This window comes from Diorhabda carinulata, chromosome 9 (assembly GCF_026250575.1).
Source record: "Diorhabda carinulata isolate Delta chromosome 9, icDioCari1.1, whole genome shotgun sequence".
Taxonomy (NCBI): Eukaryota; Metazoa; Arthropoda; class Insecta; order Coleoptera; family Chrysomelidae; genus Diorhabda; species Diorhabda carinulata.
This window is the reverse complement of record NC_079468.1, coordinates 16574267-16589841: the sequence shown is the minus strand read 5'-3', so window position 1 is coordinate 16589841 and position 15575 is coordinate 16574267. Positions and strand designations below refer to the sequence as shown.

Below are 15575 nucleotides of genomic sequence, written 5' to 3'. Positions count from 1 at the left end.
CGCATTCAACATTCTTAGTAAATTTATTGGTGATTCTGTATTATTAAGCAAATTATAGTCATGGTACAAACGAAATGACTGTTCAAGAAATAAATCCCCTGTGCAAGCTACAATATCAGGTAATAAGTTACCGTTACGTACCTCCTAATTGCATTTTCTATTTAAAAAAATGTTTTTTGTGATGAATTATCATGATTTTAGGTTTGTTTTAATAGAAAGTTACTTTTCACCTGTGTTTTGAAATTAATTTTCGATCCTAACAAACCAAAAATGAGGTCGATTTATCAAGAAAAACATACATAAAGGTCTAAAAATAGCAAAAAATGGAGGAAATTCTAAAAATGTTGAGATTAATGTTTATTAGAAACAACTTTTAATGGTCATGCGATAATATTTGAATTAATAGAATTTTTGACAGTTAGACATGAAAACGAGAGAAAAAAAATATCCAAGTAAAATTTATCCTAAACATATATTATATTCAGTTTCAAGGGTGAAAGAGGCTCAATATCTTGCCTCAAAAAAATAATAATTTTGATATGGAAATCATAATGTTCATTCTAATTAATTATTGTGGATGAAGGCTTTCCAATCAAAATAGAATATTAAGAGCAAAAAACACACATAATTTGAGTCTGAAAATTTGATTACAAATATGAATAAAATGTATAAGTTAATAACATAATGCTCTCCAATCTTCGCTCTTATGTTCATGCTAAGGTATTAAAATATTTTGATCTGCTTTATTTATAATTTTTTTTATTTTATCCTATCTTCTTCTTTCCGCTTATTATCATCGTCTGTCTTGTGTTCGTTTATTATCATATTCATTACCTGTATAGTATTATTACTATATCATCTGCATTTAGTTTTTTGTTATTTTTATGTCTTCCATTTTCCAATATTCAAATTTATTATATGGCTCTTACTTCGTCTATTATCTTTTCTTATATTCCTCTGTATTCTAGGATTTTCTATGTTATTTCTATTGACTCGCCGTTTTCTCTTATTGCTTTTTCAGGTACTTGTCAAGTTATGAAATTTGCATCGTTCAATCCTCATTATGAAGCTTTCTTTTCCGTTCGCCACCTCTATATAGTTTATATCCTGTTTACTTTAGTAATCCCCTATTATAGTTGCTGATTTTTTGTGTCACCTTCCTTGTATATTGATGTGATTAATCCCACTTACCAATATTCTGGAGCTTCTCCCGTGTCAAATATTTTGTTTATTATAATTTTTAGTACTTTTCTTATTTTCACTTCTACCGCTTTTATCGTATCTATTGGTATAAGTTATATTACTAGTACCTTTTCTTATTTGAGATTCTGTAATGATTCTTGCAATTCTTTTGTACTAATTTCATTTTTTATTATCTGGGTTTCTGCTTGTCCCTCCTAACAAACTATTCGCCCTAATCTAGATTTTCACTCCCCTATTTTTGAAAAACTTTCATATTACAACAAATAATCATCATCATTCAAGGTTAATTCAATCAAAAAGCTTCTAAACTAAAATCTATGTCTCATTTATATTGTGATTGTATCAAACGTGACATTCAGGAGCAATGCTAGATATTGAATACATCGTGCTAAATATATTCGCTAGGCAATGTTATCAATTAAAAATATAATTTATATTCATAAGCACACGAAGATTGATTTTCGTTACTTTATTACTTACTATCAATTATCATTGTGTTATTGTTCAGCATATTTAGGTATAATTATCAATAAAAATGTATGGTACTTGTTTGTGATTGCTTCTAGTTGCATATTTTAAAATATTATCACGTTAATAACATATAAAATCGATTGTTCGTAACATTGCTAATTCCTTTAAAATTATGAATAGATATTAGTATGTTAAACAAAGTTTTTATGTTAACTCTTCACTAGACTATATTTAATTTAAAAGTTTCAATATTTTTTTCTGGGATATTCGTACGGCAGTAGCCCATATAGACTTTATTAACATGAGTCAAAATGCAGAATTTTTGATGTTTAATCAATCAAAACGGTAAATTGTGAAGTTAGCAACAGGGTATTTGTACGAGCGGCGTAACGAGTTTGCAAAATAAGAATCATCTTTTAATTGGGCAAAACTTCTAATGCCACAGACAGTGGCGTGTGCTCTATAGAGTTTTTGGTGAAATTGTAAAGATAGAAAGAGTAGAATTGTGTCACAACCCACCTTAACGCAATGTGGACAATGTTTCCAACCATTATCCAAAAAGCTAAATGAACAAGACATATTTAACCATCACGCAATAGTGACATCAAATATTCCATTGTCAAAGCTTTGGAATCAAAGCTTCACATCTTGTCTCCAAATGTATTGCAAATTAAACGTACCAGGAGAATCAACACTACGAGAAAACGACATTAGTTCCTTATATTCGGTGGTAATTGAGAAAATTAAAACAAATATTAGGAATGACTCATTTACATACGTAATGATGAAACCACTAATCTTATATATTAAAAAAATTGGTGATTTCCATTCCCAGTCCATTCCGGCGTTCTACCCAACCGATTTGCTTAATATTTTTTTTCAATTTCAGGTATTGATGCACAGATCAGCCATCTAATTTTCACCATTCTCAAGTTATACTCAAATACGATTTCCCCCTGTACATTACTTATGAGAGTTTTTCACATACACACGTTCTATCCTCAATATCTCAGGTTCTATTCAAGATAGAGACTTCGTTTCGGTTTAAGAACACTCGCTGAAACACCTTCTTTCTTTTGAGTTTTTGAACACTTAAATCGGTTGAGTTGGAGAGAAGCTAGGCGCGGACATTCAATGTGGAGTTATGGATTTTTGTAGGTTTTTGGCAATTTTTCTACATTCAAAGATCTATATCTAAGGTTCTAATATAACTACAGAGTTCGTTCTTTTCTATTATAATGATTTCTGATACTTATTTAATGGATTCGATGCGAGCGAAGCCGCGGGTAAAAGCTAGTTCTGTTCTTAACGAAGACATCCTGCCAAAATCTTACCTCATTGCTTCTAAAGAGCTAGAAAACACTAATACCCTGACAGTGACCAGATTTGTACAAGAGACTCTTTCAACATTTTTTCTTCCTACGCCTATTCCTTAAGATAATTTTCTTCTCTTTTTGTTAGATGCAGCACTTTACATGGCAGCATATGGAAATCTCTCAACTTAATACATGTAACATGTGTTGCCGCCTATGATTGAAATAGGGTTGCTGAAGAGGTTAGAAACATTTTAATGTTGTGAATAATTTTTCCTTAAAGTTGCTATAGAGAAAAGTTACCAAACACCCCTCATTCACCTCAATTTATTGTTTCGAACAAGTCCGCGATATGGCCAGTGAAGCCGGTCCCGTCCAGTTGTAATATTGTAGAATTGATATAGCACGGAATTCGTTTGATGTTTATCGTTATATATGAATAAATAAGAAAGTTGGTATCGGCCACTGTCACATAACACACCCTGTATTATATATCAATTTCCCAACATGTTCTCATTTATTTATTAACGAATTTACTCCACTTGACTGTTCCATACTCTATAAAATGGAGGTAATTTTATACTTTCGCAGTCCCCTTGTTTTTTGGCTCTAGAAAATCGAAAAATCATCCGATTTCAATGAATTTTTTCCAAAATTTTCATTTTTACCGCGGATCTGCGAGAAAATTTATGGGAATAAAAAAAATTGAGAGTTATATTGGTTTCAGGGCTTTAAATGTTCATTAAAATGCACTCAATCACGTATAATTGTTGATAACTTTTTCCAAAGAATCAAATGGATTTGATATATATTTTTTTCATAATCTACACAAAAAAAAACAAACAAATTAAAAAACAAAATTATACAAAAATGATTTTTCATGTTTTCACAATTAAAAATAATAACAATTTCTCTTAAAACAAAATATCAAATTTTGAGGTAATTCAAGAATCATTAGTTGTACATAATTTTTTTGTAAATAATCATTTTTTTATGTAGACTAAAGAAATAAGTATAATTTGACTATATAATTAATAAATAAACATTATTATGTGATTATTATTTTTCAAAATATTCGATTTTTTGTAGATTGACAAAAAAATATATAAACTTCATTTGATACTTGGCACAAAAGTTATGAACGATTATATCTCAATAAGTGCATTTATGACCACATTTAAAGTCATATATAAAATCTTCAAGTGAGATATTTCGTATATTTTTTCTCCGTAAAAACGAAGATTTAAAAAAAATTAATCGAAATCGGATGATTTTTCGATTTTCTAGAGCGAAATTATAAAATTACCAAAATGAATCATAAAACGAGAATGTTAATGTTTAACGGATATTTCGTCGTGAACTATTTTCTCTTATACGAAAAGATCAGTCCATGTCTAACGCAATTTCAATAATTGTATAAGTACAAAGATACTTATCTCATTTCATATGTTGTGATAAAATCTATAAGCATTTTGTTTGCCTTTCAGGAAAATTCCCAACAGAATCGTTTACTTTCAACTGTTCGAAATCGGCTAAGCCAAATAGCATCGACACTCCAGGCAGCCGTTAGATTTCGAAGATTTTCTAGAAAAGGATCGAGCGCCGCACCGGATTGGTTCGTGGATAAAAGTCATCTCGAAGAAAATACCGCCGGCGATAAGGACAATGGAAACGGACCCACTTGTTATGGACACCGTATTGTTGTTGATCCCACGAACCTGTCACATTATGTGGTAAGTTCATTGTATACAGTGAATAATAATAGTTCATATTCTAATAAATGTGAACAAGATCCCAATCTTTTTTTTTTTCTCCACGACTGTGTAATAATTAGGAAATGCACTGCGTTGAAAATTTTCGATACAGTATTACGGTATTTTTGCTTTTAGAACCGGAAAATAGTACAAATATATGTCAAACATAACTAAACAATAAAACATTTATTTTTAAGAATAATTTAACAAAAGCTTTTTCAATATATATTGCATTAATTCGTACAAGTAATTATTATTTTTGATGCAAATTGCATATATGATCCAAAGTACCGTCGTCTAACCTAATTTTTGTAGTTATATGTTGAGCAGCCGAAAATGCTCGTTCTGACTCCTTACTTGCTGGTGGTATTGTTAACAAGTATTCATAAACAAGCTTTAGATGCACCCCCCTAAGTCCATGCTTTTCAAAAATTGTAATTCTTTTTCAAGTTTATGTTCTATTTCTAATTTTTCGTTTTGTTTGTTAATTACATTCTCTAATTTGTTTTTTAATGAAACTGTTGCAGTATTAATAGCGGGAAGAGATGTAACTGGTGTATATTTAACTTCAAGATCAAAATCTTAACTGTCTGTTTCAACACTTTTAACTCGTAGGCGTTTTATATTTTTTTGATAGAACCTTTTTTAAGCTTAGTACATAAATCTGTATTCGTTTAGATTTCGTTTTGTGATGCATTGACTAATATTGCAAAACTTGAAATAGAGAATTTATCAATCCAATACTTATTTTACTTTTTTGTGCAGCAAGCGTGTCAATCATAAATTTAAACGTCGCGTCTACAACAAGATGATTAGAATCTCTTCTGCTTGGTGCTTTGACTGCTAATTTAATTGGTAAAAATTCATTAATAATTTCAAAAATTAATAGAAACTCCTCTTCGGAGAAGACTGGGTTTGTTTCTAAATCAATTAATGCTTTTTGGGTACAATACCGTGATTAGTAAAACTTTTCCAACATAATAAGTAAACTATTCCTTCGTGTTATAACATCCAATTGCAAATGCAATTTTTTTCAAAAATGTAGTTTTACATATTTTTGTAAATATTGATCATTTTTTGTTGGAGATCCTTTGAAAATTTTTATGACACTCCCAATTATTGTTACCAGCAGGGATAAATTTATTTTAGTGTCAACAGATCCAAACTGTAGGAAAACACAAGCATCTGTAATCTTTTTATCTTCATCATTGTCAGTTTCTATGTCATTTTCATCATCTACATCATTATCACAATCGCTAGATTGGTTAGGTTCAATTTCAGCATCAACATTCACTAAACTGGAGTTGCTTTTGTAAAGGACATCTCTAACAACTAGGTAGGTGTCATGATTTTCGACTTTAATCAAATGTCCGACTTTTACCATAACTGACGCATCATCTGTCGATATTCAAACTATGTAATTTCCACTTTGTAATCCACTGCCTGTCGGTCAATCATATACACCGTATTTTCGGAATCAAATAATCTTACAAATAGAAACTCGTCGTCGCATCGTATAGCAACCGCTAAACAAGTCACAATTTAGAACGCCAAAATTATTCCTAATTTCTCGCATTACAAGCTACAAGCGATTCCAATGAAAACAGAAGTCAAATACCTCGGACTATACTTGGACCAAAAGTTAACTTGGAAGAAACACATAGAAGCTAAAGAAACACAAAGCTAAAACTCCAAAATATGAAGTGGCTATTAGGCAGACGATCGCAGTTAACAAAGGAAAATAAGATACTTAAGTACAAAATCCTCCTAAAACCAATATGGACTTATGACATGGAGCTATGTGGTTGCAGTAAACCATCGAACATCAAGATACTGCAAACTTTTTAATCTAAAATACTAGCATAATAGCTAATGCTCCATAGTTTATAACCTAACCACACATTATACACAGACAGGCCTTCGTATTTCAACCATCAATGAAATTATTCAGACATCAGCGATAAGAAATAAAAACCGTAACGAAAACCATCAAAATCCACTAATATCCAAGCTTTACACTAATCCAACGGAGCAGAGAAGATTGCGCTGGCCAGAAGACCTCATAGAGTGATCTACGGAGACCCATCAATGGATGGTGCCTGCCTCAATTCATTTAGCAAGAAACCATATCAATTACTAATTACTCTGCTTTTTTTGAGGAGATTGTAAATTTGCAATTAAATTAAAAAAACAAGCTTGTTCAGCTTCTTATTAAAATTATTATATTATCATTCAAATGAAAAATATTCAAGGAAACAGTGCAATCAGACATATAAAGTATTTTCTTTTTCTGGAAACATCCTCTTGGCCTATTTTCCAAAACTTTCCGAAAACTATAAATCTTCGTCCTTGAGGACAATATACTCAATGATAAGCAACAAGCTACAATTAAAAAATTAAATAGATAATGTAGGAGAATATTAAAACTGCGTACTTTTCTCCAACGAATGGTTATCAACCAAAAGCTCGAGATGATTTATACCTTGCAACAACGGTAAAGAGTAGAAATTACGTAAAAATTCTTGAATTTTGCGCTACACTGAAGAATTGTTTTAAGGTTGCATGTCGCAGTAACGAAATAAAAAGACATACAAGACCTTGAATCAGCCCTACCAATTGCCATGCCCAAAACTAAAATATAAACTAATAAAATTAATGGAAATTTCTCAAAATATTCAAGAAATGTACTGACCATCGTTCTAATGTGATAACAATTTAACTTCCTTACATTATTATGACGACAAGTGCATGATTCAGAAAATTGATCAATAAATTTACAATATCGACTACCTCAAGCTACCGAATGCAAATCTATACACCGGATATAGCTTTCGTAGATCCTCTGCCATCTGGCTGGTTAAAAGAGTTGGAGATGCAGTTGATCGTAAGCGACAAGGAAGTTGGAAGTGCACGTCGGTAGCAGAAGCTTACGTGGATGATTCTATGACATACAAAATGAAAACGGCAAATAAAATACTCAAGTCGGTAGAAAAGATTCCAAGAACTCTCAATAATACTTAACAAACATCAACAAATACTAATGAATGCAGTAAATTTTGTCAACAAGTAAATTTAAACTATCATGATCCACCACGACAATGCGAGCTCTCACATATCAGTTCGAACAAAAGCGTTTTTGAATAGTCAAAACATCGATATGATGGGTAATCCGCCGTATACTCCTTGTTTGGTACCCAATGATTTCTTCTTATTCCCGCAAATATAAAATAAATTTGCGAGGTCAACGTTTTTCTACACCATCTCAAAACTTCAGTAGCGACCTTCATAGCAGGCTATTTTAACATATTTTGTAAGTTGGCAGACCAATCTTAGGAGCCAAACATCATCCGTAAAGCCTGCTTAGTGGAACTTAGTATTAGATCAATTCGATTAAGCACTATTAGTGAAACTATTCATATTAATAGAAAATCATTCGCTAAGAATCCAGTAGTGTAAAAAAATCATCAAACTTCAAATGTTGCGGATACATATACATCATGTTTGTCGGAACCAAAACAAGGCAAAGACTTTTACTCTTTGTAAATTTTATATAAGGAGCAGTATCTTTCGATGAGTTGCATTTTTAATATGACGATTCTTACAAAAGGAACAACTAACTACCCAATTGAAGCTAAGTATATTAATGTACTAAAAAAAAGTTAAATTGATAAGTTGGATTCATCACAAATCTATCCTAGATTATGATCTATTATGATTATGAGTTAAAGAATTTTATTTATAATGATTTTTTATCTTATACTGTGAATATGTTATAATGAATCGGTAATAGGAAATTTTTTGTTTCAGTGGCTCATGGTGGTATCATTGGCAGTTCTTTACAACGTAATATTTGTTTTGGGCAGAGCAGTTTTCTGGGAATTGAATAACAAACTACAAATCAGACCTCTATGGTGGACATTAGATTATCTCTGTGATGTTATTTATATTATTGACGCCTTTGTACACGCACATGAAGGTGAGTGTATGTTAATTAGAAAAGCAATTCAATTAGAGAGTAAAATTGATAGAGAGATTAATTGTTGATCAAGTTGAACACAGTTTACTAATAAATAACTTGACGAAATAATATTATTGCGGTATAATAGTTTTACAACACCACAAAATAATAAAGGTACATATTTAATGGAATAGATCGTATTTTGGAATATTATCTCGAATATAACAGTTTTCAAGTGGAAAGAGAAATGTGAATGCAAACATGATAGGATTCAAAAATATCAAATATAATTTTCTCTTTCAAAATCTTTCTCTAGAAATGGAAAATCCAAATAGACACTGATAAAGTGAACTCAATCCAATTTACCATCTTATCTAATCACCTCAACTGTCATCTCACTATATATTCGACTTAAAAGTCACTCTTCTTGTGACTTTTCTTCTTCTTGCTAACACTTTCGGTACGTGGGTTATATTAGCAGTTTCCGTAATTTTTCTTTTGTCATCTGCCAAAAAATCTATTTATGTGAAAAAATAATTTCGAGTGTTGATTAAACATAATTTTTAGATGGAAAAATAATCAAAGAAACAGAGGAAAACTTATATAAATATTACCCCAAAAGTTCTTTCATTTGTAGAGTTGGTGAATGTCCGGGACCGTCATTTACTATAACTGACGTTTGGTCAAAGGCTCAATTAAAATATGATTGTTAGAGGTTTAGTCGGAAATTAAAATGTCTAAGTCTAGTAGGTAGAAGATTTTGACTGGATCCGTAGGCTAGTATGTTAGCTTTCCAGTGGAATGACTAGACTAGACGCTGGTTTATAACTTCCGTTGCAGTTAGCATTTAACCCCATATTGTAATTTTTAATGTTATAGATGCGATTTATAATATCATTATTATCATAATTTAGCTCCCAGTGGAGCAAACAGCTGCTGATGTGGAATAACAATGAGGTCGTTAATCTCATGCATCTTTTTATTGCTTTTGGTCAATTTTGGTTTAAAAGGCTCTCCATATTAAGCTTATGGGTTGAAGTTATTTGTCAATAGTCCCCATATTCTTATAGGTTTTCTTTTTTAACTTACTTTTCCTTGTTTTATTATAATCAAATACTTTTCTGATTATGTTTGTTGTTGGTATCCTTGAAACATCACCTATCCATCTCCATTTTCTCTTCGTAATCGCTATGTCTTTTTTCTCTTTTCCAATTGTTTCATAAATATTCATTACTTATGCTGTCGGCCCAAAAAATTTCGCAGATAATTCATAGGCTTCTCTTTTTTTGTGTCATAATATCGTTAGTTTTTTTGCTGTTTATGTTTAGTCCAGCTGGTGATGAGTTATGTAGTCTACTTGTTTTCTCTTGCATGTTTTTGATGAAAAAGATTTTTTCGGATGACATCAAAAAATTGTGAATTGTGAAAAGTTAAAAAAAGTGAAATCCGGAAAATAGTTGCCGAAATTCCGTTCATTTAAACGGGGAGAGGTTAATAATAACATTCAATTATCCCTAGCCCTCTGAGGCCGAGAGCCATATTATTACGCTTCGGGAAATGTATATAAGAAAAAAAAATGAAAATGAAATAAAATAAAAAGATAACACTGATTATTTCGGAAAAAGTCGTTTTTTTGAAAAAGTAACCACGTGATCAAGAGTTAAAAAATACATAAACATCATGAGTCACACGTTGTAAGTCAAAAAAATGCCAAGTAATAAATTTTTGGGGCTCGAAAATTGTAGAGTATTTTCGGCACGTGCTTGACATCATGCATTTTCTTCAAATTTGTAAATTTGTACCATACCACAGATGAGGGTTTCCGCGGTCAGGATTATGAACATCCGGACTAGGTTCACGGGTTGAACCGCGTTGGAATTTTGAAAATTCTCGATGTTTGGGCTCTCACTTTGAAGCCATTATCAAGAGAAGGGTGGGAATAGGGTGGTTATTCGTTCATTGGTAAGAAGGGATCTGATTCAGTGGTCTCAATCTGCCTACTCCACACAATGAATCACCCCTTTTTTTGGTTGATTCCAACGCCTCAATCTGCCTACTTCTTGGAATTTTAACGATGAAATGAAAAGCGGAAACAAAAAATATAAAATGATTGAAATAGAAAATGAAAATGATATGCTTACCATCAAGAACACTGTTGAAACTAACACACTCACTATCGGTCTTGACCTAACCCCACCCTTCTCTTCATAATGAAGCCGAAACGTCGAGAATTTTCAAAATTCCAACGCGGTTCAGCCCGTGAACCTAGTCCTGTTGTTTTTAATGGTAAAAACATCTGGATTTTAACCCTGTGATAGAATGAAATCATAAAATTTATGATTTTCCAAAAAAAATTATCCAGGTCCTGGAGCCTCAATTTGGTTTCTAGTATCCAGGGCTGAAAGGATTTAATTACTTTTTTCGACTAGAACAACTGTTTCCATCCACGCTTATTCATCAATAAAATGAATTAACCGCGTGAAAGCGGCATTTCTGAACACTTATAGCGAAAAGTATTGAGAGAGGAGTTTCGGAAAACCGCAATCCCAATACTTCTCTTCTTCAAACTACGAATGATGCAGTTTAGATGCCTATATTCTCCAATCGATCCTATATTCTTTTCCAATACAATTTAAAATTTTTTTTCCTTAAGCAAATAATAACAATCAGTTGTTAAAAACTACAGATTAGATTTACGAAAAGTTTTTTGTTCTCAATTTTAATTCGGTTTTAAATAGAAAACAATTTAATAATGTTCAATGCTTCAATGTGAGTAAGATTATTTCCAGTTTTTTTATTCTCCTTGAACATTAAGTATAGCTATACACGCTACGGTATACCGAAGATGTTGCCTGTCCATGGTCTCCTATGCAGGTCAACCAAACTTAAACAGGTGCAGGTACAAAAAACTGCACAGGTGTATTCCAACAATCAGAGTTAGACCTCTCTGGTGAACCATAACGTGTATGGTAATACTTTTTTTCACGAATAGGACGGCAATTCCTACGAGTGAAAAAAAGTTAGTTTACTCACGAGTTTCATGCAAAATCATTTCTACGTCCGTAGACTTAAAAAAATTCGACAATACTCTTATCAATTTTTATTTTGTGATAGTAATATTAAAAGTACAACTGTGACCATTATTAATTTGAAGCGAGGGAGAAGTTACATTACTATTGGTACTTGAATTGGCATCAGAAAGAAAGCGTTCACAGCCCATTATTTTGATAAAACAATTTCATAATTGCGTTAAAAAATGACACGTTACTGCACTTTTTTATACGCAAAAAAGTGAAAAAATGAACCGCTACAGTACTTTGTTTCACGCTTTTTGACCGATTCAGAAATTACATTCTTTATGAATGCAAATGAATGAAAAAAAAAAAACGTGAATATTTTAACGGACGTAGAAAAATAGTATCATAGAACCATATTTAAAGTGTATTAAATGGGGTAGGACTCGTATATCCAAACAATTATTTAGTTAAACAAAACTCTTCGAAATTATAATCTGTTTCCTTTGGTACGCCTCATTAATAAGCTATGATTAACTCTCAGATTAGTGTAATTAATCCAATATACATCTCTAATTTCTATCTCTCGCATCGGGCTTAATATTCTAGATATCATGCCTTCTTAGTATCCGTATACATCCTGAATATGATGTTCGTAAAATTTGTGGATTATGCAATTATGGTTTAAGATTCAATAACAACAGTATTCAAATATTCTTCAGGAATAATATCAACTACACAAACTTTTTTTTTACTATTGCTCTTAAATGGGAAAATATTTTTTTATATAGAAACATTTGTACAATAACACTGGCCGACAAGATTTTCGTAACACAGGCGAGACCTTTATTTTCATAATGGAAATACCCGTCCAATAATAGAAAAAATGTTTATTAAGCCGTAACACGTACCACTTTTCAATAGCTTAATTATGTCTGTTCACATTAAGTAGGTAATCTTATAAAGAGGCGGTTAATATCGGTGAATTTTATGTCCGAAAAAATACCTGAACTGTAGTATTCAGAAGAATAAACATAAAAATAACATTAAAAATTAGTATTCTGTTCTGTGAAATCGCAAGCCAGGTCATTTTCCGAAAATGTGAAAAAGCCTATTTAAAATATTTCGGTACATTAATTGGGGACCAAGACAAGCAGTGGGCCACCCACGCGTGCTGTGTTAGTTGTAGTGTGTCATTGGTGCAGAGGATGAATTGGAAGAAAAGGAATTAGAGCATGGAAGGCAGTTGTTAGTGTAGTAAGGGTATAAGGGCAACAATATGGATCCAAACTACCAACGGTTAGTTGATGAACTTCTACAAATCCCTTGATGCTGGAATGTCATTGAAAATTTATTTCCTCCATTCCCATCTGACATTTTTTCCCAAAAATTTGGAAGCTCTCAGTGATGAGCAGAGTGCAAGGTTCCACCAAGATATTAAGAACAATGGAAATTCGGTATCAAGGACGATGGGATTCCGCCCTGATGGGTGATTACTGTTGGATTTTAAAAAGAGAACGTGCAACCCCTCATAAAAGGAAAATGTAGAACTAATTGATATTTAAAGTGATTTTTTTGTTTTTGTTTTTAATAGATGTGAGGAATGTTTATTACGTGTTACAATTATTTTTTCCATATTTTCATATTTGTATAGATTAATTTTATCCCAATATGCTATTCATTCTTCTGCTACTACAAAATTTTTTTGTCGACCAGTGTAACACAACTATGGAATTGTTAAAAATGTGTACTTTCCTTTGCACTTTAAACAACCTTCTGGATAATTCTGCTTTGGGGCACATATATTTTCCTCACCTTTACAAATTTATTATCTAAAGCCTTTTTAGCGGTAAACAGGTACTTCATTCGCATTCGTCAGTTTCTGCTAAACATTATCTCACCAGTTACTTCTGAGGCTGCTGTAACTCCTAAGGAAACCAATGAGGAGGTGTAGTTTGCTGTGGTTGAGATTCAATTAATTTTATTCATTCTTACAAATCTCTCAATCGTTAGTTTAGTTACTGTACACCGAGAATAACGTTGTTTACGAGGGTCACTATCAATATTCTGTAATTAGGTGAATGGAATTTACAATATTTTTAACATTTGGAAATAATGAGTAAACAGTATTGTTTTGACTACATGAATATATTTTTAATTAAACCTAATCAAAAAGTCTGTCAATTTAACGGATTTTAGACGATTATATTTTCAAGTTCAATATTTTTGACAGGGTATGTTATCAATCGAAATCAACTGCTATCGATAGAGTAGCTGGAAAAACTATGGTAGATTCCAGTAATTTAATTCAAATATGACGTTAACGTATTATTATGTTCAACATGGTATTCGGCAGCTATATACAACTTTCACTCAGTGGAGTGATTATTATATAATACAATGAGTATTCTCTTATTTTTTTTATTCTTTGATCTTATACAAATTTTTAAATAATGAAACTACACCTGATTCTCACTGTACATTATAACCTATACATTTCCATAATATTAAATAATTATAATCACAAGAATTAGAACTATTCTGCAACTCTCTCCATATTTTGACCTTGTCTCGACTTCATTATATTTATTTCCCTTGTATGCTTTCCCTAATTCACTTTTTGTTTAACCGTATGTCGAATGTTGATGTCTTTCCTTCTCTTAAAAGTTTATATGCGTACAATTATCTGATCAAGAAGAGAAGCAAGTGTTCAAAGACATTCGAGTGTCATAAACTTGAAAAGACTGAAAATGCCTATAATTTAGCCAAGTTTAGAGCCACTCAATCGCTGACACTGAAGTAGAAATCTGTTACTCGCATAATAACTTAAGCTGTGGTGAAAAAAAAAATAGAGAGATAAGTATCCAGTGATATGGCTGAAGACAAATCGAAATTTTCAAAAATAATACTGAGTGGTGGAAATTCAGCAGCTATGTAAAAAAATAGAAAGACTTTCGTAGACTGATCCGCATTACGAATTCTGTGGAGAATATAAGAGGAAAGATATACATCCTCTGAAACTGGCAAGAATATTAAAAAACAAAGTCAAATCCTAGTATTTTACCTTCTGTAATAGCCTTGCTAGAAGCCATTGACACCTGGAAGATTCTCTTGTAAAACCTTCATGAGCTAAGGCAAGGGCGCCCAAGAAGCTTAAAAAAGATTACCCATGCAATTAGAACCGACAAGGCTTCCTTATTGTTAGTGAGTGGGTGTTCAACCAGATAAGTACACAACTATAAACGAATAGTGGCTGAAGTGATTCCTTAGGTCGTGATAATATCGATTGAGATTTAAGAAAAAAATATGATGTACACCTCGTAATAAAAGCATATTCACGAACTTATTGGCTACGTCTAATTACTCAGGCAATAATTTACATCGGCAATGTGATTATCAGGTTGAAAAAAATATCGACTAACTATTTACTATTTGAACAAAGCTATCATAAAGTTATGTGTCTGACGTCGCAGTTTGTCATGAACCATAATTGCATACCGTTCGTTTTAATTAAAGAAGCACTTCATTTACTATGTTGTAACCTTAACATGACGTTGTCATATTGTTGGTATATTTCATATCATAGCAGAAACAGTAATGGTTTCTTGTTTACTTCTATTCAGAAATAACATACCCCTTAAAAAATAATTACTTTGGTGAGTTGCGTCGCATCTACGATATAAGAGAAAAAATTTAATTTAACCGACAGAAAACTGACTAAAAGTCTTAGAACTTGTAGAAAAATGTTTTGTTTGTCGAAGAGTTGTATCAGCATATAAGTCACCATTGGTAGGTATGTTTCAATATTAGGACAGCAATTGGGGACGAGAAAATTTTGTGAGCTTCCCAAATATTGAGAATT

At 31.8% G+C, this 15575-nt stretch overlaps 1 protein-coding gene across 3 annotated transcripts in view; it reads left to right on the top strand.

Annotated features, from left to right (window-relative positions):
- LOC130897966 (cyclic nucleotide-gated cation channel subunit A) overlaps positions 1-15575 on the top strand; it is a 224062-nt gene that overhangs the window by 143483 nt on the left and 65004 nt on the right. For all 3 annotated transcript variants that reach the window (XM_057806963.1, XM_057806962.1, XM_057806964.1), the window contains 2 exons: positions 4475-4720; positions 8549-8717. In XM_057806963.1, the coding sequence (XP_057662946.1) occupies positions 4475-4720; positions 8549-8717 (415 nt within the window). The remainder of the gene's footprint in view (positions 1-4474; positions 4721-8548; positions 8718-15575) is intronic.